The sequence below is a fragment of the Daldinia childiae genome, assembly GCF_008694065.1.
Source record: "Daldinia childiae strain JS-1345 chromosome Unknown Scaffold2, whole genome shotgun sequence".
NCBI classification, from domain to species: domain Eukaryota; kingdom Fungi; phylum Ascomycota; class Sordariomycetes; order Xylariales; family Hypoxylaceae; genus Daldinia; species Daldinia childiae.
In genome coordinates, this window is record NW_022984643.1 from 822,376 (window position 1) to 847,145 (window position 24,770).

Consider the following 24,770-nt stretch of genomic DNA (forward strand, 5'->3'; position numbering starts at 1 on the left):
TCTCAAGAACAGATGACTTTATATCTATTTAGGTACTAGTTCAATTATCCAACTCACGGCGCACACTCGGTTGAATCATATTAGGTACCTAATTAGTGTGGCTAATGCCCTAGGGGTCTTTAAGAACCGAAAGTGAAGCCTGACTCAGATGAATGACTCCTATAATCTATAGACCCTATAGGAAGGGTAGATGCTTCTTTTTCCATGTAATTCGCAGCACGTATCATTCGAGATACTGTTAGGACTCTAGATGAGACATCTAGAATAAAGGATAGGTTCAGTATATAAACGTAAATCACTATAGCTAGACTAGAGTTCCTCGCGGAATGAAGAAGTTGTTTTCTATGCTGTTTGGTTCCACCTTGTGACAGATACAAGATAGCATCTGGTACATGTTCGTACAGCCGCATCTATGCTTTTTTTGGCGTTTGTGTATCCCTTTTATATCGCCACGTCTTCGCCGGTAACCAATAACCGCCTACATATTCCCAGTGTATTTTTGGGACGGGTCTAATTCGTATTATGCCATTGGCCTACAACTACCTGCTGGATATCTTGTTTCCTATATTTGAAGTTTTGTCTGAGATAGATTTACGTGTAACGTGCTTTAATCTTGTGAATGGGCCAGAAGAAACCTGCTTTTCACCCTCGTAGAATCTGCTTATTACTAAGAGGCACTGATGGTGCCTGGAGTCGTAGCACGACAAGTAGACTGGGGTAGCTATGTCTCCAGCTGGAAATCATCAATAACTTAGAAGACCTATGATGGAACACCTGTTCTAAATATAATTGGGAGACCTGTCATTTATAACTAGTAGTTGATGGTTGGTCTTATTCTAGAATCTAGGGTTTAAAGCAAATCTCATCTCTCTAATCTATTCCTAACACTCCCGCTCATGACCTTTGCGTAGCTTACGTTTATATCATAGTCCTTCATCTCGCGTATCCGAAACATTCTACCCTCGTGCTAAATTCATATAACTCCGCAGATAACATGCGTCTAAGCAGGATATATTTGGTAGTCCATATTTCTTATGGCTTAGCTGGAGCGTCAAGTCGTGAAACCCAACATCATTAACCCGGTTCGAACTTTCCCCTTGGCTAAGCCGACGCTTTGATAAACTCGTCGCTGAAAGGATAGTCCGTATAGCCCTCTCTGCTTTCTGGGATGTAAAAGGTACCGCGGTTATAAGGGGCCAAAGGCAGACCCTTCTTTATTCGAAACGGTAAGTCCGGAGTAGAGATGAAATACCTGCCAAATACTATAGCAATTTCGTTATCCTTGAATCGCTCGTCTACTATCCTCTTCGCAATATCTGATTTGAGGCCACCCGCGACGAGGACAGGGGACGTGTTGTCCCACGCGTCGACCGCAAACGCAATCTTCTCGGTAGCTTCTAGGTTTGTGTTCTCGTCGATTTGTGACGATTGGACGACGTGTAGATACGCCAGCTTTAGCTTCTTCAGCTCCTGGATTAGGTATGTGAATTGCGGAATCGGGTTCTCCATACGCATCCCTTGGAACGTGGACCAAGGGGATATACGAAGCCCAACCTTTTCGGCACCGATAGCATCAACGACGGCGTTAGCAACCTCGACCGCGAAGCGTGCGCGATTTTCGATGCTACCGCCGTACTGGTCTAGCCGGCGATTAGACACATCCTGGATGAACTGGTCGATTAGATATCCGTTGGCCCCGTGGATCTCGACACCGTCGAAGCCCGCCTCGACCGCGTTACGAGCTGCCTGCGCGTAATCGGCCACAAACGACCGGATCTCGTCGATCGTTAGCTCTCTAGGAACCGGCTTGCCTTCCTCATATGGTATGGCGCTGGCGGAAATAAGATCGGCGCCGCCGGCCGCGAGGACGTCTGGGGTAGCAGCTCGGCCTAACGCCCAGAGCTGCACGTAGATGTAAGAGCCCTTCGCGTGGACGGCGTCTGTGACCTCCTTCCACGCTGCTATCTGCTCTTTGGACCAGATCCCCGGGACGTTAAGATACCCTCCTGCTCGCCTCGTGATGAAGGTTCCCTCAGTAATGAGTAGAGTCCCCGGTACCGAGGCGCGCTGCTCGTAGTATTCCTTCACGAACGGAAGAGGTACGTGTTCCACGTTGGCGCGAAAACGGGTCAAAGGCGCCATTATCAGGCGATGCTGTAGGGTTACATTTCCCACTTTCAGCGGTTGGAAGAGGCGCGATGGTTGAGACATTTTGTTTATGAGATCTAATCTAAAGGCAATGACGAATGGAAAAACAGAAGGGTATGGCTCAGTTAACCATTGTTATATGTTCGCCGGAAATCTTGGCCTTCTATATAGAATGTGTTTACATCCTTAGGCAGAGATTCGGAGTCGGGTCTTGCTAATCGACCGAATGTTCTAGGTCCCGCTCATCTTCCAAGAAATGGCTATCCGATTAGTGGGTAGGTCTCCGGGAATATTGCCGTAATATGCTATTAGTGTCGTATTTGCTCCGAATATTTATCTCCTAAAATGCTAGTTAGCTGCAACGATATGTCTTCCGATTAGAATTTCTAAAGAGATGGCAAATCAAAGTTGACTAATAGTGGATTAGCCATGACGGGTTCAAACCCGCAGTCTGGATGTTTTAGGAGTTAAGCTTAGCCGCACCCATAATGATTTGTAAGCTTCGTAACTTACATTAGAAATGGTCTTGCGCATACGCCACTCGGTATGACGTTACTTATCTAATACATGCCGTGATTAATACTTTTTCTCTAGACGGGTTTACTCCCGGGATAGCAGACTACCGGCCTGACTCATGGTAATGCCCGTGAAAGCTAGCATGAAATACCACCCCGGATCTAGTATATACCGAGGAGCTATCATCTTAATGACCAATTCGATTACAGTAACAGCCATTTTCGTTTCACCTTGTGCGTTCCCGCCTTTGCCTTATTTACGATGCGCGAAGCCATTTGAACCTGGGATGGGGTTAAAGGTAACACCCGTTACAAATAGTTGGCTGCGTCACAATTCACCAGAACAGATGCTATCTGTCGTCTAAACTTAAAAGCTCCAGCCAAAATTATTTACGATTGGCTGTGATGGCCCTAAAACGCAGTTGATTAGATATATCGTACAATATGCGACATGACAATGAATCAAGTAGGGACTTTCTGGACTTGCACCAAACTAGCGTATACACAAAAGAACTCCGTGAGACATCGAGGACAATTGGAATATAGCCTGAAATAAGAACTAAGAGAGAGAGAAAGTATTAGTCACTCCACGTTACTGCTAATCTTGTGTTTTAAGAGCCGCAGCTGCACCTTCCAGCAGGGTTGAACTATAAGTTATTGGAAGGTTCAATGAGATAAGAGAGCATTTAAGATTTTGAAGGCGAGAAGGAAGCTATACGGGTTCGCATTAGGAGGGCATTATCACGAGGAAGCACTCCATATTGTCAGGACTCTAGATGAGACATCTAAAACAAATACATGTTTAGTTCTACCTCGTGACAGCTGTTATCGCTTCGTAATATCTAACTATGCGGTTAAAGGATAAGTAACGAGAGCGAGCGAGGGCCACTTCAATCTGGTCTTCTCGTCTACCTCTCTGTAGTGCGTACGAGGAATAAAAGCTAGGCCGGTAGGCTTTAGCCACTTTACACCCTGAACGATTTTCAACTCTAGGTTGTTGTATATAGCAAAGAAGCCCCCGGCCTGTTTTGCCTGGTCTCTCTTTCGGGTAGCGCTCACGTCCAGGAGCTCTTCGCCCAGGATCACGTCGCGGCGAGACGAGACATCGAAGGCCATCTCCGGAGAACTTCTGAAGCAGACGACCCTGTGAAGCCAGGCCCACATCAGATGTCGCTCCACTACCATGACTTCTTCGGGTTTAAGCCATATATCGCTGGTCTCGTCTGCCGGAGAAATCTTATCCTCACTTTCCTCGGACTCTCTTGCGAGCTCATAGATCCTGTATCCTAAGGATGCATTGACGACCATGCAGCCCCTTTCCAGCACGTTGTTATCCGGCCGGAATATGCCTTCACATTGCCCCTTTAGGTAGACCTTTCCTTGTTGAAGCCGCAGAAATTGTTGATGCTGACCGCGGAGATGAAGGCTATGCGCGTCAAGACGCAGCTGGCGTTAGTCTGCTTCAATTTGTTTAAGCTCGTGCGTAATAAGACGTCTGCTTTGATCGCTCAGGACAGACTTTGGGTAATCTCGTTCTTGCAAAGCTGTCTCTTGTTCCTTAGCAGCTGGCCCGCCCACCTGTCGAACATGATGGCTTCTGAGCTGCCGTGCAGTACTAGGAGGCGCAAGTTCTTTACCGGCGCGGACATGCCGAACTCCGGATCGGCGATGAGGACTGAATGTTCCTGATCGTTAATTTCTTCGAACAGGCCGTCAACTGTGTCGATAAAAGTAGTCCTATACGATCGTATATCAAGGACCTTGAGAAAGGAGTTAAACGAGTCGAAGGATGAAGTTGTAGTTATAGAGGTTGAAGTTGAGGTAAAGGTAGTTTAATAGGTAAAGGCTGTAGTTGGGGTAAAGGTTGTAATAGAAGTAAAGGTTGCAGTTGCAGATTGCGAGTCTGGCAGTTCTGGATGGGCAATAACTAGCTCGGCAGTCCTATTTAGGCAGTAGCCACACTTACAGTGAGACAAAAATTCAACTAGAAACTTCGAACCGTCTTGTACTTACATAATACATGTACTTATGCTGCGAGACTCCCGATTGTGCAGAATTGAATGTGTGGCTTTTGCGCGGTGTTGTGAAAGTTACGACTCCAAAGTCATCCCCTGGCTATATGCCGTGGTTTCGCAGTCTAGGAGGGTTGAGCGGGAAAAGGGGTTTATTACGCTGTGGAAGGCTACAACTGGACACCCTTATAGAGCTACACTCATAGCTGGCAGTTATCGAATCGACACTTGGTTATGAAGTCACTTGATTAAGCAGGCATGATTAATGGCAATGGATTGTATTCTCGTCTAGACTCTTAACATTATCTCAGAGTCATTCTACCTTGAAATAAGCTAAGTTACAATGTCGTCAAATATAAGTTTGTTAATGTTGTTTTCATCAATACTTCATTAGCCCATACCGCCCTTCTCGTGCCATCTGTCGTTTGACCTGAAATGTTTAGCAATTTCGTCGGCTCTTACTTTTTACGACGCTTATCTTTCTCCGGCTGATTCTGTGGGCTCTTCTCGCCCCGTTTTCTTTTTGTAGGTCCGAAGATTGACGGCGTCGAATCTTGAACGCTCTGCTGTGCGGGCGTAAAGCCCGTCCAGCCGATATTCCTTGACTGCGGCGTTTCCGGTGCTTTCGCCTGAGGCTTCAGCTGGGTTTTTGGTTGTGGTGACTTTTTAATCTAGCTTTATCATATCCAGAATCGGGAGCTTAAGCGCCTCGACGACGTATTTGCTCGTAACCGCGTCCCGTAGGACTTCCTTTCCCTTTTCAGAAGCAAGGAAGGCCACATTGTACTTCGCTATGGTGTCGCAGAGTTCCTTGGACGCCATAAACTGTTGTAGCGAATCGATGATTAGGGCCTTGACCCTCTCTTCGGTTACGCCAGAACCGCCGACGTCCCCGGGCCTCTGCTTCTTAGTGGCGTTCTGAAGCTGCCCCTTCAAATCGTTGACTTGGCTGATCAACTCATCTTTGACGGCTGTAATCTCAGCCGTAATTTCGTTGATTTTTGACGAGAATTCGCTGCGGAGGCCCATCACCACCTCCCGATACTTTTGGTCCACAGCGCTGACCCCTTCGGCAGTAGGCTTGTCTGTTGCCCACTCCGACGTCTCGGTAAACTCAAGAACGTCTCAGTCTAAGACGCGACCTACCATGTCCTCGTCATTCTCATCTCCATCCCCGTCGTCGTCGTTATCTTCGGGGTTGCTATGGGCTTTTATGACCGCAACCCAGAAGTTGTCTGGGGAACTTCAGGAGTTTCGGGATCGTAAAGCAGATGGGTTAGCTTTGTATCGGTAAGTCGACTGACGATCTTCACAGGAAGATACCCGAGCCCTATCTTGGCATTTCTGTAGATGTGTGCCGTTTCGATATCTTTAGGGGATGGCCATTTGTTACTTAAGCACAGTGAGATATTGTTTGGTTCTTTGTGCGATAATTTTATTATGTTGTTTGCGACCGAATTTGTAAAGGTCGGACCAGTTCCAAGTTATTGCTGGTGTAATGACGGGGATGGGCGGCTTAAATTTATAGGATTGAAGGCGATTTGAATTGTTGCTCATGGTTTCATACATGCGAGCGACGTATTTAAACTGTTTTTATTGTCATTTGAGATTCTTGTTGTATGTGAAAGGTTGGTTAGGTGCGTTGCTCTCGTGAGTTTGAGAGCTGGCAAAGATTTAAAATTGGTGTGGCGAATGGGAGAGGGGATAGCGAAGTTGGTATAAGGACGTTGATATGTAGATAACGTCTAGTAAATAGATGAAAAAGTTGGAGATGTAAAAGTATGAGGTGAAGATATAAATTGATAGAGTGATGATCTTTGCAGCAAGGTTACTAGTTAAGATTTGGGATTTTAAATGAGGGAAGGCGCTAGATAAGTGCTTTGTTTGCTGCGTAAGGAAAGAAGGTGCAAGCAGCGCCGGCGTGGGTCACGATACCCTTGCGGGGTCTTTCGTGCGCTGATTGTGACTCTCGGGTTTTTAACGAGATAAGAGCTCTGAAATTTTGCGAATTCCAAATATTATGCCGTAGAGGTTGTATCTATTCTGTAGAAGAGATCTAAAAGCTGTGACGTTGCTGTAGTAATTGTAAAGTGTAAAATAGTGATAGGTGTTTGGGACATGTTTACCTAGGTGACAACAAATTATTCCCGCTAGGTTAGTAAAATACATGTACCTACTAACCTAGGTACCTCTTAGGTAGGTAAGTATATAGGAGATATGCACGTAGATACATTATTTCAAGGTCTCGCATTTTTAATTTGTACAAACATAAACTCCTTACTCTATTTCAACTTCATTCAACATCTAACTCATCCCTTAACCGTGTCTCTTATTTTTATTTACGCTAATACGCTTTCGAGATGAGCGATTCTATGACAACAGAAGAGATGCGTGTGGCGTTAGATGGCCGTAAAGCTCTGGTCGATGAATTTCTGAAGGAGCTAGGCGAAACCGAACCGCTTGTCAATCGGTCGGAGTGCGAGAGGGAAATAGAGAAACTCCTTGAGAACGAGTGTCGTCTCGATAGAGATATCAAGAAATATTACAGGATCCTCGAGAAGCAGGCGGCCGCGGCAGAGGAATTTATCAGTAAGATGAAGGACGACTCTGGGCAGATCGAACGTGACAGGCTGCTCGCCCACTTGGATAGTCTAACCCAGCCCATCTTTGGGCATGCTCTCCTTGTGGTGGCTGCAAAGGAGAAAGACCTCGACTTCATTCATAACCTATCGGCGGAACATCGGGAGGCACTTGGCATTCTTGATCGCAGGGCTGTCGAAGACCGTCTGTCCTATGAGATCGCAGAGAATAACGAGGTGTTGACGAAGCAGAACCAAGAGCTAATCAAGAGCAACCGCCTCACCAATGATCTGTTCGACCAGATAACGAAGAAAATTGATGAAACCCTCGGATTGACGAACAAACTCGAAAAGGCGGAGTACCGCCTATCAGAGCTGAACCGGCGCGTCCCCAGCTAGAAGATCAAATCAAAGATAGAGAGTTTCGAATAGCCAAATTCTTTGCTGCACAGTCCAACTGGGAGGGCAACGACTACGACGGCTAGTTGCCGTTCGTCCGCGTTATCCTCGATGTTGACATTGTTGTTGGATTAGATCCGCCAACGACTCTTCCGTGGGTGCTACTCGAAACTTGGCGAGAAGACACAGAGCAGCAGCCTAGGGAATATTCCCATCCCTCAGACATGACCTTAATAGCCTGCAAGTTATATGGGTTCGCCCTAAGAGGGAATTATCACGATGAAACGCTTTATATCCTTGGGTTACTTGTGCGACGCTTAGCTAAAGACCACTCTGCTTACGTCTCCCCTATCTTGCTCACGTTGGATAAGTATCTCGGAATCGCGAACGAATTACAAGTCCCTGGCGCCTCTATACACTTTCAGATCTTCTTCCTTGGACTGTGGCATGTGGTATCCCTCATTGCGAGGCGATGGCCATCTGTTCCGGCTGTCGAAAGAATCCGAGATCAGATCGGGGAGCACCTGAATGGCCCTCCGCTCTTGAAGCTTGAGGAGCTGCTAGGCGACGCGAACCTAGAAGTAACCTTTCGCGAGCAGTCGCCCAAGGAATATCTCTTCTCGGAAGAGTTAGGTATGGGCTTTGCTCAGCTGCCTGAGCTGCGTGATTGGGGTTTTATTTTCGACTTTACCAACCGGACGGTCCGTATGTTCCATAACTCGAGGGCCGATTGGTCTAGCATTTTTGATGTAACGATCACGGCTACCAAGCCAGGCGAGAACTTGGTGATTCCAGTACACACAAAGGGAGAGTTCGACGGGGTTAACGCGCATATGTATTAGATGATTATAGAGTGCTAGTTAGTCCGTCAAATTAATTGATAGTCACCTACGACATACTACGTAGCCGCAAGGATCCCATAAAGGTCCTGTTTGAATCGTACAATTAACAAGCACGCAATTAGTTTGTCGATCTGAACTATCTACCGCGTAACTCTACCTAACGCTATCCTCGACTTCACGCTGCTTGGCCGTCCAAACGATGTCCGTCTGGATCTGCTGCGGTTGGGACATCTTATTCGGAGTATTTATGGTAGGTAGATAGAGAGTGTAGTTGCGGGTGGAAGGTATAGTTTTGGTTGATATTTGTGATTTGTCGGATGTCTCCATTATGCGTGTACCCCTATCTCTACTCGAGTTAGATAACGTAGCAACTAATATCTTCTAGTCGCATATGTGTATAGCTGTTAGCATAGTAATTTCAGTCCGTGAACATTTGAAAATAATACGTACGCTAGGACATGTGTCTCACATACTACTCATCCCATCGCGTAAGTGATGTGCGGCGCAGTACCGTTTGATATTTATACTGATATCATGGACGACATTAAGTTCTTTCAAGAATAACAAAGTTGTTTCCCCGCCGTTTAATTCCAGCCCGCGACACACATCTAGTAGATAGACCCATAACTCTATACTCTATAGGGGCTGACCTCAAGATAAAATCCATAGTCATTTCACCGAGAATATGGAATACGGACCTAGTTTCGAAGGAGGGTACTGAACTTATGAGCTTTAGCTTTAGTTCTCACATAGAGGCTCGGAGTGCCTAAGTGATATTCAGAATATTTCACTCGAGGATAGAAGTTATGGCCGCCTTAGGACTGCATATTCATAAACACAGTACATATGGTCTTATAAAGTCTGGTTCAGGACAGTTTAGTCAAGCTTGATGGAATGCCAGCATGTCGAAAGCTATCTAGGAGATTTTAGGCTGGAGGCATCCGCGAGGATTTCTATAAGTAAATGGCATCTAACCATACGATACTAACTTCGAAGACGTATTTGAGATGAATACTGCATATTCTAATCACAGCTCAAGATCAATCTCGGGATTTCACTAAAGTTCATAATCCAAAGTGAACAGCCTTGGTCCCTCTATGAGTACGTACTCATAAGTGCACCGAAGCTGCTGCAAGATCTGTAACCCCCTAAACGTGCTTCTTGAAGTACCTATGTAAATCAGCTTCGCTTAGCCCCCCACTATCTTGATATTTTTACAAACCTGCCCACACTTTTCTTCTTTTCTTCTTTTCTTCTTTTCTTCTTTTCTTCTTTTCTTCTTTTCTTCCCACAACAATTCTTCCAACTCTTCCAACGTTGTTTCCTTCCTCCATCAAATTAACCAATAACCTCTCCCCTCCTCCCACCCCTAAGCCACGCCTCAAAAATGACGGACAAGGAGGGCGATCGCGTCGTCTACCCCGATGCGCCTCGTCCCGTGACTAGCCTAGGCGCGTCACTCGACGAGATCATCAAAAATAGCCAGAAGAAGAAGAAGAAGGAGACGAAGAGAAAGAGAGACGACGACGGCGGCGGCGGCGGCGATACCAACGCCAACGCCAACGCCAACGGCGACGCCAACGCTGACGGCAAAGCCAAAGCCACCGACGAGCCCAGCAGCAACTCCCAGATTGCTGGCCCTGCCGAGGCTCCGGCAGCCAAGCGCCACGCCGCCACAGTACAGTCAGTCACCAGCATGAGAGACTACTACTACATCACCAGCGAGGAGGAGTACCACCGCGTGATGAGCCGCATCTTCGAACGTAACCTCCAAGCCAACAATAACGTTTTTCAGTCTATTGGGCTCCAGTTGAACAGCGCCAACTTGCGAGCGCAAAGGTTCGTGATTTTTAACTCGAGAATTCCTGCTACGGAGTTGGCAGATATCCAGCGCTTCCGACGTAGTCGGGCCGCCGAAGCTGCCTCGGCAGCGCTACAAGAGAGTGGTGGCAACGCCAGCTCCAGCTCCAACTCCAACACCCCTAACGCCAACACCACCACCGCCAACACTAACGCCAACACCACCACAACCACTCACCCCCGAGCCCGCGCCCGCGCCAACACGAGCGCCCCCCATGGCGCCAGCTCTTCTCGTCGTGCAAAGCACAAGACGACGCGCGAGGAGCTTGACGACGACTTGGACGAGTACTTTCGCCTAGCCCAAGAAGAAGACGAGTAGCTTCTTTGCTTTTGCTTTTGCTTTTGATTTTGCTATAGGAATAGGACTGAGTCTCCTGGACTCAATGTCGCGCCGCGCCGCGCTGGAAATGGGAAGGAAGATAATACGAGAAGTGTCTAATGTTAGTAGCTATAGGTAGTTTAGATAATGAAATGAACGAACTGCCAGCCCGATTTTTAGCCTCCCTAATTCGTCGTCCGTAATCTGCCCGTGTCGAGTATTTCTCTGAGTTTATTCAGATAGCTTAGATGCCCCCTATTCCGTATAAACATATTGCAAGTACCTAGGTACCCAGGTACTTAATCAACGGTACCTACTCAATCAACATAGGAAGTTGCGACCAAACCAGCTTCTGTCCTGCATATGAAACCCACCGAAGCTTATGTCAATAGTTGGAAACTCTTTCCTTTTTTTTCTTCTTCTCTCAAGCATTGTAATCTCTCAAACATTGTAATTTGAAGTCTGCTCAACCTCGACTGAATTCATAGTTACGATACTCACAGCGCGACATATTTATACTATGGATTCTGAGAAAGTGCGTCCCGGCGTTTGCGCCGAGTTACCTGTTTGCGGACGACTTGCTTAGGAGATTGTATAAGGCCTCGACAAAGGCGACACGCTGGAAGTGCTGTTCCCCCTCGTCGTACAGATGGCGAGGGAGTGGCGCGACCAGAGCTCCATCCCCAGCAACAAAACCATCAGCGCCTTCGAAGAAGACCGCCAGATTCGCGTCTTGTTCCACACCTTTAATAGGAAAACGTTGAGGTCCCTACTCTTGGGGACGCTGCCCCACGACTTATACGACAAGGACTCGCCCAACTGGGAGAACGTTTACGACCAGAGCGGACCCGGAACCTACGTAGTGGGCGTCTCGATCGAGGGTCGCCACGGAGCCTTCTTGAGTCGCAACGAGATCGAGAAGCTCGTCGGTCGCCTGCAAGACTACAGAGACGGCTGGGAGGCTTGGCAAGAAATAGAAAGAGAGGACTCGTTTAGCCAAGACGACCTGTCCCGCGCACAGAAGTCGGCCATACAAAAAGCTCTCACCATCGACAACGTGATGCTTTCCGACGACGACAAGTGGCAACTAACAGACGAATTTACGCAACCCAGGTGCGCGGGGGGAAATATTAGCAACTTGGACGAGCTCATAGCCATGCTCGGCAGACGCGTGGACGCGCGGTTTGACGGAGAAGTCCATCAAATCTCGTGTCCCGCTTACGTCGGGTACGACCATCGAGTTCCTTCGAAGATGCAGCAGCACAATCCCGACTATAGCAGCATGGCGCAGTCATCCAACACGCTGAAGCTGCTAATATCGTGTATACGCTACATGGGGCTCAATCCGATCGTGCACACCGTCCCCATGGTCATGGTGTGGGAGGAGTCCGACGTCCCGCTGGCCGAGATCCTGGTGACGGTGCTTGCGCAGTCGCTAGTCACCATCAACGGCCTCAACGTCGCCCAGCCAGGGACGTCTCCGTCGTCGGGAGACGACAACAGGGACGTATACTTTGAAAACAAGAGGCACGTCTGGCTAGAACGCCCGTGGCTCATGGCTAACGTCGAGGAGACCCTAGCCGTCCGATCGAATAGGGACCTTTACGTCAACACCGTCAAAAAGATCAGAGAAGACTTCATGTCGGCGGAAGAGCTCAGGGAAAACGTGCGCGAGATCAAAGAGGGGAGGAAGAGACTCGACAAGGCTTACGCCGAAATAAGAGAGCTCATCCGCATGCGCCTGCCGCAACAACAGGCGGCGAGACGAAGAGTCGACGAGATAGAGAGGTCGTTAGAGATCACGAGGGGCCTGTTTCCCAACTTGAAATACTCAAGGGACAGGGACACCGTGAACAATTCTGACGAAGACGCTGCCGACTTGCTTGACACGTAAGAATAGAGTCCTCTTGCGCCAGGATGCAGCAAAGGCTGCATCGCTGGTACGATTGAAGATTTTGGTCGTAATTTTGCCCATGTTTCTTGCCGTCAATTCTTGCTAGTCGTATTTTTTTGCCCGTGTATCATAGAGTAGCATAGCTTTGCGTAATACATATCCAGCTTTACACGATACCAGTGTTTTGAATCAAATGTCGTTGTCTGGCTTACTAACATTAGGGGGTGGCTAGTGTTGTGGCGCATGTCTATAGCGCCGTAACCCTACAGCTTTCCCACAAATACCTATGGATTTCGATGAACCTGATGAGGAAGGCACAAGGATCTACCTTAGCCACGCCAACAACAAGGAGGTTAAGGATAGGTTCAAAGTGGCATACGGGAACAGAACACTCGTGCTACGTTAAAATGATTCGAAGGAAGTGCCTAATAAATAATAAGATGGAAGCGAGGGATAATTTTACGAAGCTATCATTCCTAGGCAAATAACGGGGTAGATGTGTATACATCCCCATCTTCAAACCGCCATTAGACCCGGAGCAACGACATCACCTGGGCAATTCTATCGATGACCTCAGAAAATTCTGAGTCTAAATCCCCTTATGACGTATATATTGGAAAGCTTCGTGCTTTCCTGGTGAGAAATATCCCAATTTACAGGAAATCTTAAATTGGTTACACTACCGTATAGGTAGTAATAGCAGCTCCTTCCGCGGGACCTTTAAGTACCTTAGGTACCTAGGTATTCCTATGGGTGTCTACCTTTCCTAGTGATTTTAATTTGTTTAATTGTACTTATCATCTTCGTCGTCGCCTTTTTCATCTCCGCCATAATTCTTCCTTGTAGACTAAATCTTCAAAATGTCTGATATCTTTACCTCGTTAGACGCCGAAGCAGCTGCTTTAATTGAGCGTATGTCGTGGATGGAAGGAACCTCGCGCGGGCATCTCTCACTTCTCGCGCATGTCGTCAGCTCGGCGACGACTCTGAGGAGCAATCTGGAAGAACGAGTGGCCTGGCTAGAAGAATGGGAGAAAGACTTGGAAAGGAGACGCTTAGAGCAAGAGCGTAGCGAGAATGAACGGAGCAACGCGCTGGTCGATCGGGTCGAACATCTCCAGATATGTCTAGATTCTTTGTGTAAGTCGCTGGCGAAGGCCGGCGAGTTCATAGACAAAGAATCAGCAGATCTCAAGGGAAAGCTGAAGGAAGCGCAGGATGAAATCAAAGAGAAGACGTTGGCTTCCTCCATAGTCATAGGCAGGATTCACGAAGTCGCTGTTAAATCCAACACCCTCCGCAAAGAGATTGAAGAAGCGTGCGTCGTGAACGGTAGACTCGAGCAAGTATTAAAAGATATCCGCCCTAGAATCGCGTCGATAAAAAAAGAGACGGCCCAGACGAAAAAGGATATGGCCGACCTCGCTAGCACTAACTCTTCGTTGGTCATGCGCAACCAGGAACTAACCAAAGATTTGGAGTCCGCGCGTAGAGAAGCTGGAGAGAAGAATGCCGACCTATCTAGCAAGCTCGACGGAGCCGAGAAGGAGCTCCAATCTAAGACGGCGAGCCTAGCCGAATCGCAGAACCGAGTTAAGGCCCTGTCTAAAGAACTAGAGGAGATGAAGGTAGAAGGCCAAAATGTGCAGAACGACCTAACCAACAAGCTTCGCGAAGCGGAGAAGGAGCTCCAATCCAAGGCGATGAGCCTTACCGACGCGAGCAAGTTACTTGCCGAGTCGCAGGAACGGATCGGGGCCCTATCCAAAGAGATGGAGGCGAAGAATGCCGATAGCCAGAAAGCGCAAGCTGACCTATCCAACAAGCTCGCAGCAGCGGAAAAGGCATCCCAAGACGGGGCAGAAAGGATTGCCGAGTTAGGTAAGTTGCTTGCCGACTCGAATAAACGAGTCGAGGCCCTGTCGGGAAAGCTGGGTGGCGAGTCGAAAGCGCTCGAGGAGAAGTCGAATGCTTTATCGGAGGCGTCTCGAGAGCTTTAGGAATAGTCGGAAAAGCTCTCTGAGACGTCTGAAAAGTTACAAAGCAAGACTATGGAGGCCGAAACCAACTCTCGAATGTGGTTGGCTGCCAACAAGAAGCTTAGCGAAGAGGTAGAAGAACAAGGAGGAAATACTATTCGACATGCTGAGGCTGCCTCGGAAGAGAATACGAACCGCTACCGAGGAAGATTTTGAGGTTTTGATGAGATAGCTTGATAGACCCGATAAAGTAGATGACTATTCAATTTTAATTCTATTCCTACGCATTGCAGATTCAGAGTGACCTATTACCGCGGCGAGTTTCCTAGCTATCCCTGGCCTCGTACCTTATTTCTGGCCTCGGTTATTTGCCCCGTCGTAGGTTTGTTGCGTTGATTAAGGCATTTCCCCTAGTCCTCTCGGGTTTTGCTGTGAGCTGTTTATACTTCAAGTTGGTTCTAGAGTAGCCTCGTACATCGCATCTTGGCATGGATTGTAAGGACTTCGTATAGTTCATAGATCAAGTTAATACAAGTACAGCTCTTTCAGCAAATGAACCGCCCATCGTAGACCTCCCTATTAGGCTGTAGAATTATCACCGTATGTTGGTTTCCCGATATCCTGCAAATCCAATCCATCAGGTCCAGTTGGCTCTGGGTGAGCTCGTCGGTGTTTTATATTACGTCTATGTAGTATTGCACCTTATGGCCCATGCCTCACCACCACTATAGTCTGGTTCGTGATTATATAGAAATCATGGGTATAGATTCATTCTCCCAAGCAAATGTCATCTCGACCAAGCTCTGATTTAGGTACCTACCGCCAATTAACAAGAACCGTCTCACCCTCTTCCAAACCCGCTAATCTCACCGTCTCCTTCCACACCAACCCCCTCTTCACCACATCCCTCGACTCCTCGCTCGTCTCCAACGGCACCCTCCCATCAAAATATCCATCCCTCGGCGGGTTCCCTCCCTCACCTACCACCCCAAATGCCGCCTCCAAGACATCACCTGCAGAGCGGCTCGGTGGCCTTACCGGTCCGTTCGGGTTCCAGTACAGGATAAGCGGGTATATGATCTGGAAGATGAGCACGCGGATTACCCAGTTCGCAAGTCTCTGCAGGCCGCTGATCATGGTCCCCGGGTCGACGCCGAGCACGCAGATCTTGTTTAGCGTAGGGTCGGAGTCTAGCCGCGCTTGCAATTCATGCTGCATCATGATGAGGAAGAGTTTCGCGGCGCCGTACCGTCGGAACCCGCCCCGAAAGGATGCGTCTTCGGTGGCAGGGCTCCAAGTTCCTTTGGCGATTGCCTCGAAGCTTGCAGCGTCGGAGATGATTGTTTTGTATTTGGGGTCCTCGAAGGCTTTACTACGAACGTTTCGAGGGTCATTGGGGCTAGATAGTTGTGCTATGTGTCAACTTTGGTTATCTTGTTCGTGACATTCCTACTAAAGGCAATCAAGTTCCTAGATAGACCGAAAAGGATAAAGTACTGCTACAGGAATAAAGAGCGAGAGACGCTTACTCATGACTCTGGCTTCCAATCACGATGATCCGCCCATCCTCTTTGTCTACGCTCTTAAGCAAAAGAAGGGTGAGCAGCCAGTGGCCGAGATAGTTTGCCGCAAAGGTGGTGTCGAGGCCATCGTCCGTCCATGACTGCTTACCAAAGTCCTGAAAGCCAGCGTTGAGGATGAGAGCGCGGATAGGTGGGAGCTGACCTGCGGAAACGCGAGCCTGCGACGTGGATTGTCAGCGTTAGAAATACGTAAGTGAGTAACTATAAAGTACATAGGTAATTTTATAGGAGATAGATAATCAATTTATTAAACTCACGCACGTTAATGACCTCTGCTACTTGACGAACGTCGTCAAGCTTCGTCAAATCAAGAGCTACAACATCATGCCGGTGTGCCGGGCCAATAGCAACGGCCGGAGTAAGAGCGTCTGCGCGCGTCAAATCGCGGACGGTGTAAAGCCCATGGTAGGCGGAGAATTCGGGCTTGGAGGCGATTTGCTGTGCTATGGCGCTTCCGAGCCCACCGTTTGCCCCTGTGACGATGATAGTCCCTTTAGCGGCGGCCATTTATTTTCCTTTCAGCCGCTGTTCAGCTATATTACTAATTACTAATTTAGGTACTGTAACTAGATGGGATAAACCGGAAAAGAAGAGTATGAAAATTCTATGTATGTGAGAGTGAGGGGAAATGCGAATATTGTAACGATAGATGGAGCAAAGCTATTAGATGATATGAGAGAAGACCTGGGTAGTTATGGTATAAGCTCATTCAGTCAAGGTATGTAAGGGAGCACCTATTAATATGCATCCAGCCTAATATGCTCTTTCACCGAGCCTCGCCGAGGTCGAGGCTGTCGCCCAAAAAGGCTCAGTGCTTATCCAGTATCATACAAACGGTATAATCCCGAACATGTCCATTTAGAACCCTTCTGATAGGTTGCACGTATTAAACCATCCTGCGCAGACTATTAGGTTTTTTTTTTTTTTTTTTGCGCAACTGTTATATTGAGAAAAAAAAAAATTTTTTGTAGTAAATGCGCTATGCCCAGCTTGTCACGACGTAATAACTCTTTGGGAGTATCGTTGATTACCAATATATTAATACCTAGTGCTTAACTCAGGCCTTGTGGTTATAAACCGGACAAGAGAATAAAGAGAATCGTCTCTTTTCAATTAATTATCATAGCAACAATATTATGTCGTTGCTTATGCATCCCTGAGCCAAGTTAAGCTAAGCAATTCAGAAGCCAGTTACCTTGCTAACCAGCTTTCTCCTATCCGCGACCAAGTATTAATATGACCCCCCGTGGCTACATACATACATACACCCATAGTCCAAGCTGTTGCTGGCTAACCTGGTGGAACACTCGATAACCTTCCGTCTGCAACACAGATACGTATATGTACGGGTTCAGCTTGCTCGACAGGCACTTTCAACACCAACTACTCCGGGAAATCAGGACATGAATGCAAAATAGCAGAGGTAGCAATGCAAAGTCGTCTGGACGACACGAGGTAGCCTCCTTATATTGAACGGTACGATAATCAGAAGTCATCCCCGCCTCATGATACTTTTCAACCCGAGGGGACGCCCCAAAAAACGTACGAGCCTCCACGACAAAAAATGGACCTTCGAGATTCGAAGTCCAAGTTGGTTAAAACCGAAAAAAACAAGTATAAAATTCCACATTACAACATCAAAAACAAAATGACATGCAAACCAGCCTTAAAACAAAGGGGTGGGGGAAGGGGTATCCATAAAAAGAGGAGAGCACATCCTCTTCTCCTATTTTTTTTCATCCCGTTGGAAGCGGGTCGTCATGAGCATCCCCTAATTCGAAAACAAATAGTCATCTCCCAAAAAAAAAAAAAAAACCGCGCATAAACGTCGTCAAACTTCGAGAGTGAGGCATTCAAACCCTTCATCAATCAAGCCCATTCGCTAAACCCGCATTTCCATTCCACCTGTTTTTCCAGACGAGAACCACCGACAACCCAAAACTTGAAGACGAAGAAAAAAAGAACCGTTATTCTAGTTGTTCGAAATCATCTGATCCAGACCCCCTCGTTCGAGCGGTACGAAGGACTGGTCTTGCCTGGTGTACCAGCCTGATTGTCATGCCCCAGCAGAACAGACCGCCATCTTGGTCCGAAGTCTCTTCCTCCTAGGGGTGCGAAGGCTTCTCGTCGTGCGTCGTTCGAGTTGGCGGCGGAGAACTTGGCAACGGGATTTCGTGCGGTTCACGCGGCTCGCGTACCGAGTTTATCTCAGGTGTCGCAACACGAACCGAGCTCGGACCTGTGGGCGCTCCTTTTTCGTCTATGCTTCCCATAGTTTCTGCACTCCTTCCCGAGGCTAGAAAGGCCTGTACTTGATCTCTCGGAGGGGACTTCGTGCGCTTAACCTCCACGTTTTCTTTCGCTTCCCGATACTTGTTCTTAATCCATCCGATGGGACCCTTCGAGTCTTCCTTCTCTCTACTTCCGGCTTCGCTTTCCGCTAGTGTTGCCGCCACATCTGAGGATTCGCCTGTCCAGCTCTTTCGCGGCCTTTGACCACTCCCAATAGAAGAGGTGCTTAACTCGGCGTGGGAATTATAACCCAGGTTGTGACCATGTTCGCTGGAGAAATCCTCCTTTCGTCGAGATATACGCCATCGATGTTCCTTTCTTTTCTCGGCGGCATCCGGAGAAGAGACAGGCGCGCCACCTTCTGCCTGGTCTACATCAGACCCGTCGTTGTACGACGAGTGTAGGGATGTTGACGGCGAGGTCTTTGCCTTGAGCGTATTATCGTTCTCCGAATCACCATGTGCGGCGCTCGCAGATGGCACCTGGGACGCCCGAGGCGTAGGCTCTGACGGTGTCTCTATAGAAGTACTATTCTCCGTGTTAGTAGGACCTGGGTGAAGAGCTTTCTGTTCTATCGGATTCGAAGATTCATGAATCGGAGAAACTGCCTCCGAGTGAGGAAGTGAGGCGGTCGAACTCTGGGCACTGGGGTTGGTACTACTAGGTAATCGCTTTTTGCGTAGCTTGTTGGGCTGGCGCTTTTCACCTTCCGCAGCCTGGGATCGCTGGAAAATACTCTGGAGGTTCCTTTCCCTTAGAGGGGTTATGATATCGGCAGGAGGACCTAATAATCTTTCTTGGCTTCTTCCGGCAGAATGCGACCCTGCCGCCATCGGAGTTAGGTGCTGCGATGTCGCAGGAGACTGTTCAGCCACGGTTGGCGCTTCTTCAGCTACAGTCGGCGGTGCACCTACGTTAGAACCAGCGGGCGAGGGCGAAGCTGGTGCTACCGAGACACTAGGCGAGCTCTGCCGAGGCTGGAATTTTCCAGAAGGAATATGAGGCGACTTCTTAGACGGAACTGTATTACTTCTTCCCAATCCACCATTCGGCGTTAGAGCAGGGCTACCAGGTGTGGAAGCACCGTTAGAGTGAACCGAGTGCCGCGACGATGTAGAACGATTCCGCCGAATCTTACCATCCCTACTGACGCTCTCAGCGCCGGCGCTAGCATTGGAGGCAGACCTTGCAACGCCAGTGTTGCGGTTCGGTGTAGCGGGTGTTACAACCGTCGGTGGGCCCTTTTCAATTTCTTGTTTAGTCCTCTCATCCGTGCCTGTGCCTTGCATACCGATTAAGAAGTGATCCTGATTTTCAATCAAGAAAATAATAACACATTGGTTAAGTCGGTACTCCTCTGGCGCCATGGCATGTTGCGGATGCGAAAGCATTCCAGGTTGAAAGATAGCAGCTAGATTTTGAGCTGTCATCCGATTCTCGTCGGCCTTGGCGGCAAATACCGCAAGCAGATCCAGAATATACAAGAGCAGTTGTCGGTTAAGCGGGGGTAGTTCCTTAATCAGCTGTTGATACTTTTCTATAGCCTCAGCTTCGTCGAAATCCTCGACAAGTTGAGTACCCTCCGTGTCGCCGACGGCTTGCTTTGTGTGTCCGCGTAAGGGATCTCGAAATCGCTCGTATAAATCTAGCGGAACTACGGGTTCAGGTAGGTCATTCAAATATCGTCGAAGGACGTTAGCAGCATCGTGAACCGTATATCCATCCCACACGAGACCTTTGCCATATCGATCAGGTGAGTCGAATTGTATTTTCAGTTCCTTGATGCGCTTCTCGGAGCCGCTAAGACGGAAAATTCCCTCTACGCCCGTAGCTATAACATTATTAGCATAAGACCAGATCAGATGCCTTACGACTTCGTCGCTAACCTTTCTCTTTTAGAAAAACACCACATTTAGCCACTACAATTGGTACGTATCCGTATATATAGCTTTGACCGTCCTCGTCGACAAGCGAGATGGCGACGTTCGCGTATGTGATGCTTTGTCGTAGAGGGACACCAAATATACCCTTAGGTTGGGACTCTATTTTAACTCTCATGTTAGCTATCGCTTTCTTACTGTGATCTCACTTTGTATTTCTCTATTCTCCTTGACTGCCAATATAGCGTAGCTTATAGAGCGAACCTGCTATTAAAGACGTAGGCTGACCATTCTGAGTTCCTCGACATATACGTAGGGCCGTATAGCATACGTTATACCAATACCGACGGTTAGGGGATTGAGATGGAAGACTGGTAGCTTATAGGAAAAAGTTGAATAGTGGGCGATTGGAATGCGGGTAGGAATAGGAATGTGATTGTAGCCCTTACCTTGGGATTCTTGGTGCCTCGACCGAGTTTGGAAAGCCTTCCACCACGACTTCAGATCTCGCCTGCTAGGCGGGGATGCAGGATTAGCAGCAGGAGACGGATGCTGCTGCTGCGGTGGACTCATTTGCTGGTGGTTTTGGTTTTGATGTTGTTGTGGTTTCGAGGGCGACGTAGTGCCGGCAGACGCCATGGTCTATGACGCGCGGGCGACGGTGACCGCGACCGTCAGCAGGGTTAAACGATACGTTGTGACGATGAATGCGCGTGATCTTGTACGCCTTTAGTAACAACAGTCTTTGTGTTGAGAGGATAGGTAATAAAATGGAGGAAGCTTCGAGGTTCGCCGTATTAAGAGATGTTAAAAGACAAGATCAAATGCGGGCGTGTGCGTGTGTGCGTGTGTGCATGTGTGGGCATGTGTGCGTAGACGTGGGTTTGGTGGGTAGGTTGTAGGTGGGCGGTTGATTGATTGCCGACGATAGAGAGCAACGACAGGGCGGTAGAGCAGTAAAGCGGTAGAGCGGTAGGGCGGGTACAAGTATAATAATGAATGTCGGGTCTAAGCCAAATGTTTCAGGGCGGGCTAGGACCTAACAAATGGGACTTGGACAATATTCGAGCGTTGGTAAATGGGGGGCACCTTTTTGTGACTGATATCATTAATACATTCAAATTTGTTAAAAGGGCGTCAGTTAGGTTGAAGATGAAGTGAGTGTGGTAGCCCTTCAAATTATTACCAGAGCACAATAGGGTAAGTTGATAAAAGTGGTAAGGTTGGTAGTGTAGAGAAATATGTCAAGGTCAGGTAGGTTAACTTGAAGTCAGGTTGATGGTAGGCTGGGTTGTAGCCCGTAGGTATGTACTACATTAGGCCTGGGAATGCCACTCCCACCTACCTACTTAGGTATCTACCTTCCTTTATGTTAGCCCATGTTAGCCCATGTTAGCCCGGGAAAGAGCATTGTTTTCCCGCCGGTACTGCGATCTTGTACATAGTGCGCTCTACTGTACGGAAAATACAGTGTATATCGTCCCACTATTATTACTGTCGTTACCATCTTCAGGTACCTCGAATAATAGATGTACCTACAACTTAGTTCCTCATATTGAAATACAATGCTGAAATGCAATATTGAACCATACAAGTCTAAACTCTAATTCCCTATATCCAACCAAAGTATACAATTCTAAGTTTAATACAAGTGAACTACCTAATACCATGTACCTCTTACATGTACTAGAACCTTAGTATACTACATCGTACCTATCTTTATCCTCGTACATATCTCCCTTCTACTTGGTAAAAGATATAATTCGTCTTTTCATGGCGGACTCTTGATAATCATAGTATATGTATATAGCTGCCTGTTGCTGACTATTTCATTTTGCGGCTGCCTTAAACTCGCCTTCTCCTTTACACTTGGCATTCCCATATTGGACATGTCGTAAAGTTCCATACCGGCCTCGTATATGAAGATAAACTCGAAGGCTAGTTGAAGTAAAGTTGGACGAAAAACTTTCCAACTATCTAACTATACACAGACAACATATCTAGGTAGGCATCTAAGAATCTAAGAAGTTCTGAGACAGCGCTTACAATGGTACAAAAATATAATCGTCAAGACTTACACCAGAGACAACATCTCGAAACTCGAGTAGACCGTGTGGAAAACTGTGCTAAGCCTCTACGTTGCACTAATCACTTCCGGACCGCGACACCGCAACCCTACAATCGGGGAGCCTAGCAGCCTAGTACATAGAGGCGGTCGAACAATAGGTATTAAAAGGGGCAAGGGGGGGAATCCAAGACCCACGAGTCTAGAAGCGCATCTTACATAGTAAACTTCTCGTATCGTTCCCAAACAAGGTTAACAGGTTTATTCTGAAACATGGTTCAAGCTGCATAATCATTTAAACATTAGCTTTCTCTGTATACGGAAGCTGAAATACCTAAGCAAGCTACCTACTCCTTAAGAAGCTATTATTAGCTCCTTCGAGAGCTACACTTATGTATGTATGTACACTACACTATATTGTGTCACTATTGTGTACCTCAGGTATGAAGCCGGTAGTTTGATAGGTGACCGCTTTTGGATATTGCTTAGACTTCTTCGCTGAGATCAAGCCACAGCAACGATAGGTCTATTCGTACAGAATGTACATATTAACTTAAGTTAAGCCGTTGCCACCTTATTTCAATATGCCGGACCAGTTAGCTATCATGCTGTCAGCGTCATATGGTACCATTTCCAAGTTTTTGATAGGACAAAATGAAGACAAGAAATACACCCCAACTTGCTCAGCCTCTCTAGCGAGCAACCAGGGACAAGACGTATAAGGCTAAGGGCTAAGGAGAAAGAGGGGGCGGGTCACAGACATACATAAGGCATTATTACCGTCAAACCGTCTCTCAAAAACCCAAGCTCTAGAAATGACGTCGACTCTTACCAGCCCTTCCATAGCGTTGCTCAAAGAAGGGGATTGTCCCCTTTGTTAGTCGAATCCGGACTATTCTTGGCAGTCCACATTCGTATTGGCGTCACAACGCACCCCCTCTCTCCCCAAATGTGTACCCCGTGCACATACGGGAAGCACGAATCTTATTTTCCATGTTGTTGTTGTTTGATAGGAAGAAGCTCTTGATGTCCCCAAATTTGGCTGTAGTATTACAATGTGCTTGAACCCCGCCACCGATCAACACGGGCGATACCTTATTTGGGGTAATCCTTTTTTTGGTTATGTCCTAAAATTAGTAGGGTTTTCTCTGCTGCTGCCTTCACAACTACCCCCCCTCGCTGTCAAACTCCGGCTGGAAGATTGCTTACATAGATAGCATACTACACTACACTACATAATACACCGCGGATCGTCGTCTCATGCAACGGCAGCTTGGAAGTACTATTACGTAGACAAGCATGGCTGATGGGTCACGACGAGCTGGAGACTGGTCACATTGTTGAACCAGGTACGGAAGCATCTTGGACTTCCGGATTGTTAGCTTTCACATGGGAAGCTCGCCCCGCAGATCATCTCTTTAGTAGGATACTACATCATGAAGCTTAGCTCTATAGTACGTACTACGTATGCACCTAAGTAAAAAGTCCTACCTATGCGTCTACCTTACCTTAGTTACCTATCTATTAGCTATTGGTTTCGCTTCATCTTAATCAAGACTCTAATCAAGACTCATACGTACCTATCCATAGTATGCATCCACCATAATACGACTATATAATTCCCGTCGAAAGACGATAAAGATACCACAGACTAATAAAACAGACAAGATCATCCTAAAGTCGTCAGATTTCTTCTAATCTAAAACTAGTATCCGGCTTTAGCTCGAGTGGATACTCATCTATGCAGATGAAAGAAAATAAGCGTCCGACCTAAGAAGCTTACAGATCCGATCCGGCTAGCGATGAGAATATCTAGTTAGGCGCTTATGGCGATAGATTGATATATACATAGATTGATCGACGTAGGACGGTAGTTCAGGCACTAGCTCTCGACAGACGTCATAATGGGACATCTCCCGAGCCCGTGTCGTACATAAACTCATGTCTGATTTAAAAGAGCATACGCACACACGAAACGTGCCTCGCCAGAGTTGTATAGTTTCTTGAAACTTTATAAGTGACTATTTGTTAGTCGTTAATGGTATCGCATTAGCTGGTAACGCGTTAAAGGGCTGTCGAAGGAGAAATCATCTCTATAAGTTGAGCTCTCTAAATTTAGAACTGGAACCGAGCAGACCAGGTTATATAATTGTAGAATACTTACGAAACACCAGGGAGATATTCTTCTCATAGTTGTATGAATCATATAAATAAGTTCTCAATTCTAAGCTCTTCCTAAGTCCGATGTAGTCCATGGTCAAGTCATATGCAACATCTTCCCTCACTTAGTGCATAGATCTGCTTGCTCGGTAAGAGGAAATAACACAGTGGAAACAAAAAAAAAAGAGGTAGGCTCAGAAATGGAAATATACATCTACACAAGTCAACTAATTCATTCATCAC

The 24,770-nt window shown here is 47.3% G+C and overlaps 8 protein-coding genes across 9 annotated transcripts; 4 read left to right on the forward strand and 4 right to left on the reverse strand.

The window, feature by feature from the left end:
• Positions 1 to 1,101: 1,101 nt before the first annotated feature.
• Positions 1,102 to 2,211, reverse strand: GL218_01141 (Chanoclavine-I aldehyde reductase; the record flags this gene model as incomplete). The annotated part of the gene is made up of 1 exon (XM_033577591.1): positions 1,102 to 2,211. One exon carries the CDS (start codon positions 2,209 to 2,211, stop codon positions 1,102 to 1,104), a length of 1,110 nt encoding a protein of 369 aa, XP_033438460.1.
• A 1,298-nt stretch (positions 2,212 to 3,509) lies between these two features.
• On the reverse strand, positions 3,510 to 5,704 carry GL218_01142 (uncharacterized protein; the record flags this gene model as incomplete). The annotated part of the gene is made up of 4 exons (XM_033577592.1): positions 3,510 to 4,089; positions 4,242 to 4,400; positions 5,138 to 5,346; positions 5,408 to 5,704. The coding sequence occupies 4 exons, from the start codon at positions 5,702 to 5,704 to the stop codon at positions 3,510 to 3,512; spliced, it is 1,245 nt and encodes a 414-aa protein (XP_033437832.1).
• Positions 5,705 to 7,035: 1,331 nt separating this feature from the next.
• GL218_01143 (uncharacterized protein) lies at positions 7,036 to 7,653 on the forward strand (the record flags this gene model as incomplete). The annotated part of the gene is made up of 1 exon (XM_033577593.1): positions 7,036 to 7,653. The coding sequence occupies one exon, from the start codon at positions 7,036 to 7,038 to the stop codon at positions 7,651 to 7,653; it is 618 nt and encodes a 205-aa protein (XP_033438459.1).
• A 2,229-nt stretch (positions 7,654 to 9,882) lies between these two features.
• On the forward strand, positions 9,883 to 10,674 carry GL218_01144 (uncharacterized protein; the record flags this gene model as incomplete). Its single annotated transcript, XM_033577594.1, has 1 exon — positions 9,883 to 10,674. One exon carries the CDS (start codon positions 9,883 to 9,885, stop codon positions 10,672 to 10,674), a length of 792 nt encoding a protein of 263 aa, XP_033438458.1.
• Positions 10,675 to 11,323: 649 nt separating this feature from the next.
• GL218_01145 (uncharacterized protein) lies at positions 11,324 to 12,568 on the forward strand (the record flags this gene model as incomplete). The annotated part of the gene is made up of 1 exon (XM_033577595.1): positions 11,324 to 12,568. The coding sequence occupies one exon, from the start codon at positions 11,324 to 11,326 to the stop codon at positions 12,566 to 12,568; it is 1,245 nt and encodes a 414-aa protein (XP_033437831.1).
• Positions 12,569 to 13,428: 860 nt separating this feature from the next.
• GL218_01146 (uncharacterized protein) lies at positions 13,429 to 14,568 on the forward strand (the record flags this gene model as incomplete). 2 transcript variants are annotated; one of them, XM_033577596.1, is made up of 1 exon in its annotated part: positions 13,429 to 14,568. In XM_033577596.1, one exon carries the CDS (start codon positions 13,429 to 13,431, stop codon positions 14,566 to 14,568), a length of 1,140 nt encoding a protein of 379 aa, XP_033437828.1. The 2 variants fall into 2 exon arrangements, with proteins under 2 accessions (XP_033437828.1, XP_033437829.1); XM_033577597.1 differs by having other exon boundaries at positions 13,981 to 14,568.
• Positions 14,569 to 15,363: 795 nt separating this feature from the next.
• GL218_01147 (Short-chain dehydrogenase TIC 32, chloroplastic) lies at positions 15,364 to 16,637 on the reverse strand (the record flags this gene model as incomplete). The annotated part of the gene is made up of 3 exons (XM_033577598.1): positions 15,364 to 15,946; positions 16,077 to 16,288; positions 16,392 to 16,637. 3 exons carry the CDS (start codon positions 16,635 to 16,637, stop codon positions 15,364 to 15,366), a joined length of 1,041 nt encoding a protein of 346 aa, XP_033437830.1.
• Positions 16,638 to 18,235: 1,598 nt separating this feature from the next.
• Positions 18,236 to 20,941, reverse strand: GL218_01148 (Rho-GTPase-activating protein 5; the record flags this gene model as incomplete). The annotated part of the gene is made up of 3 exons (XM_033577599.1): positions 18,236 to 20,253; positions 20,309 to 20,464; positions 20,752 to 20,941. The coding sequence occupies 3 exons, from the start codon at positions 20,939 to 20,941 to the stop codon at positions 18,236 to 18,238; spliced, it is 2,364 nt and encodes a 787-aa protein (XP_033437826.1).
• Positions 20,942 to 24,770: the final 3,829 nt, after the last annotated feature.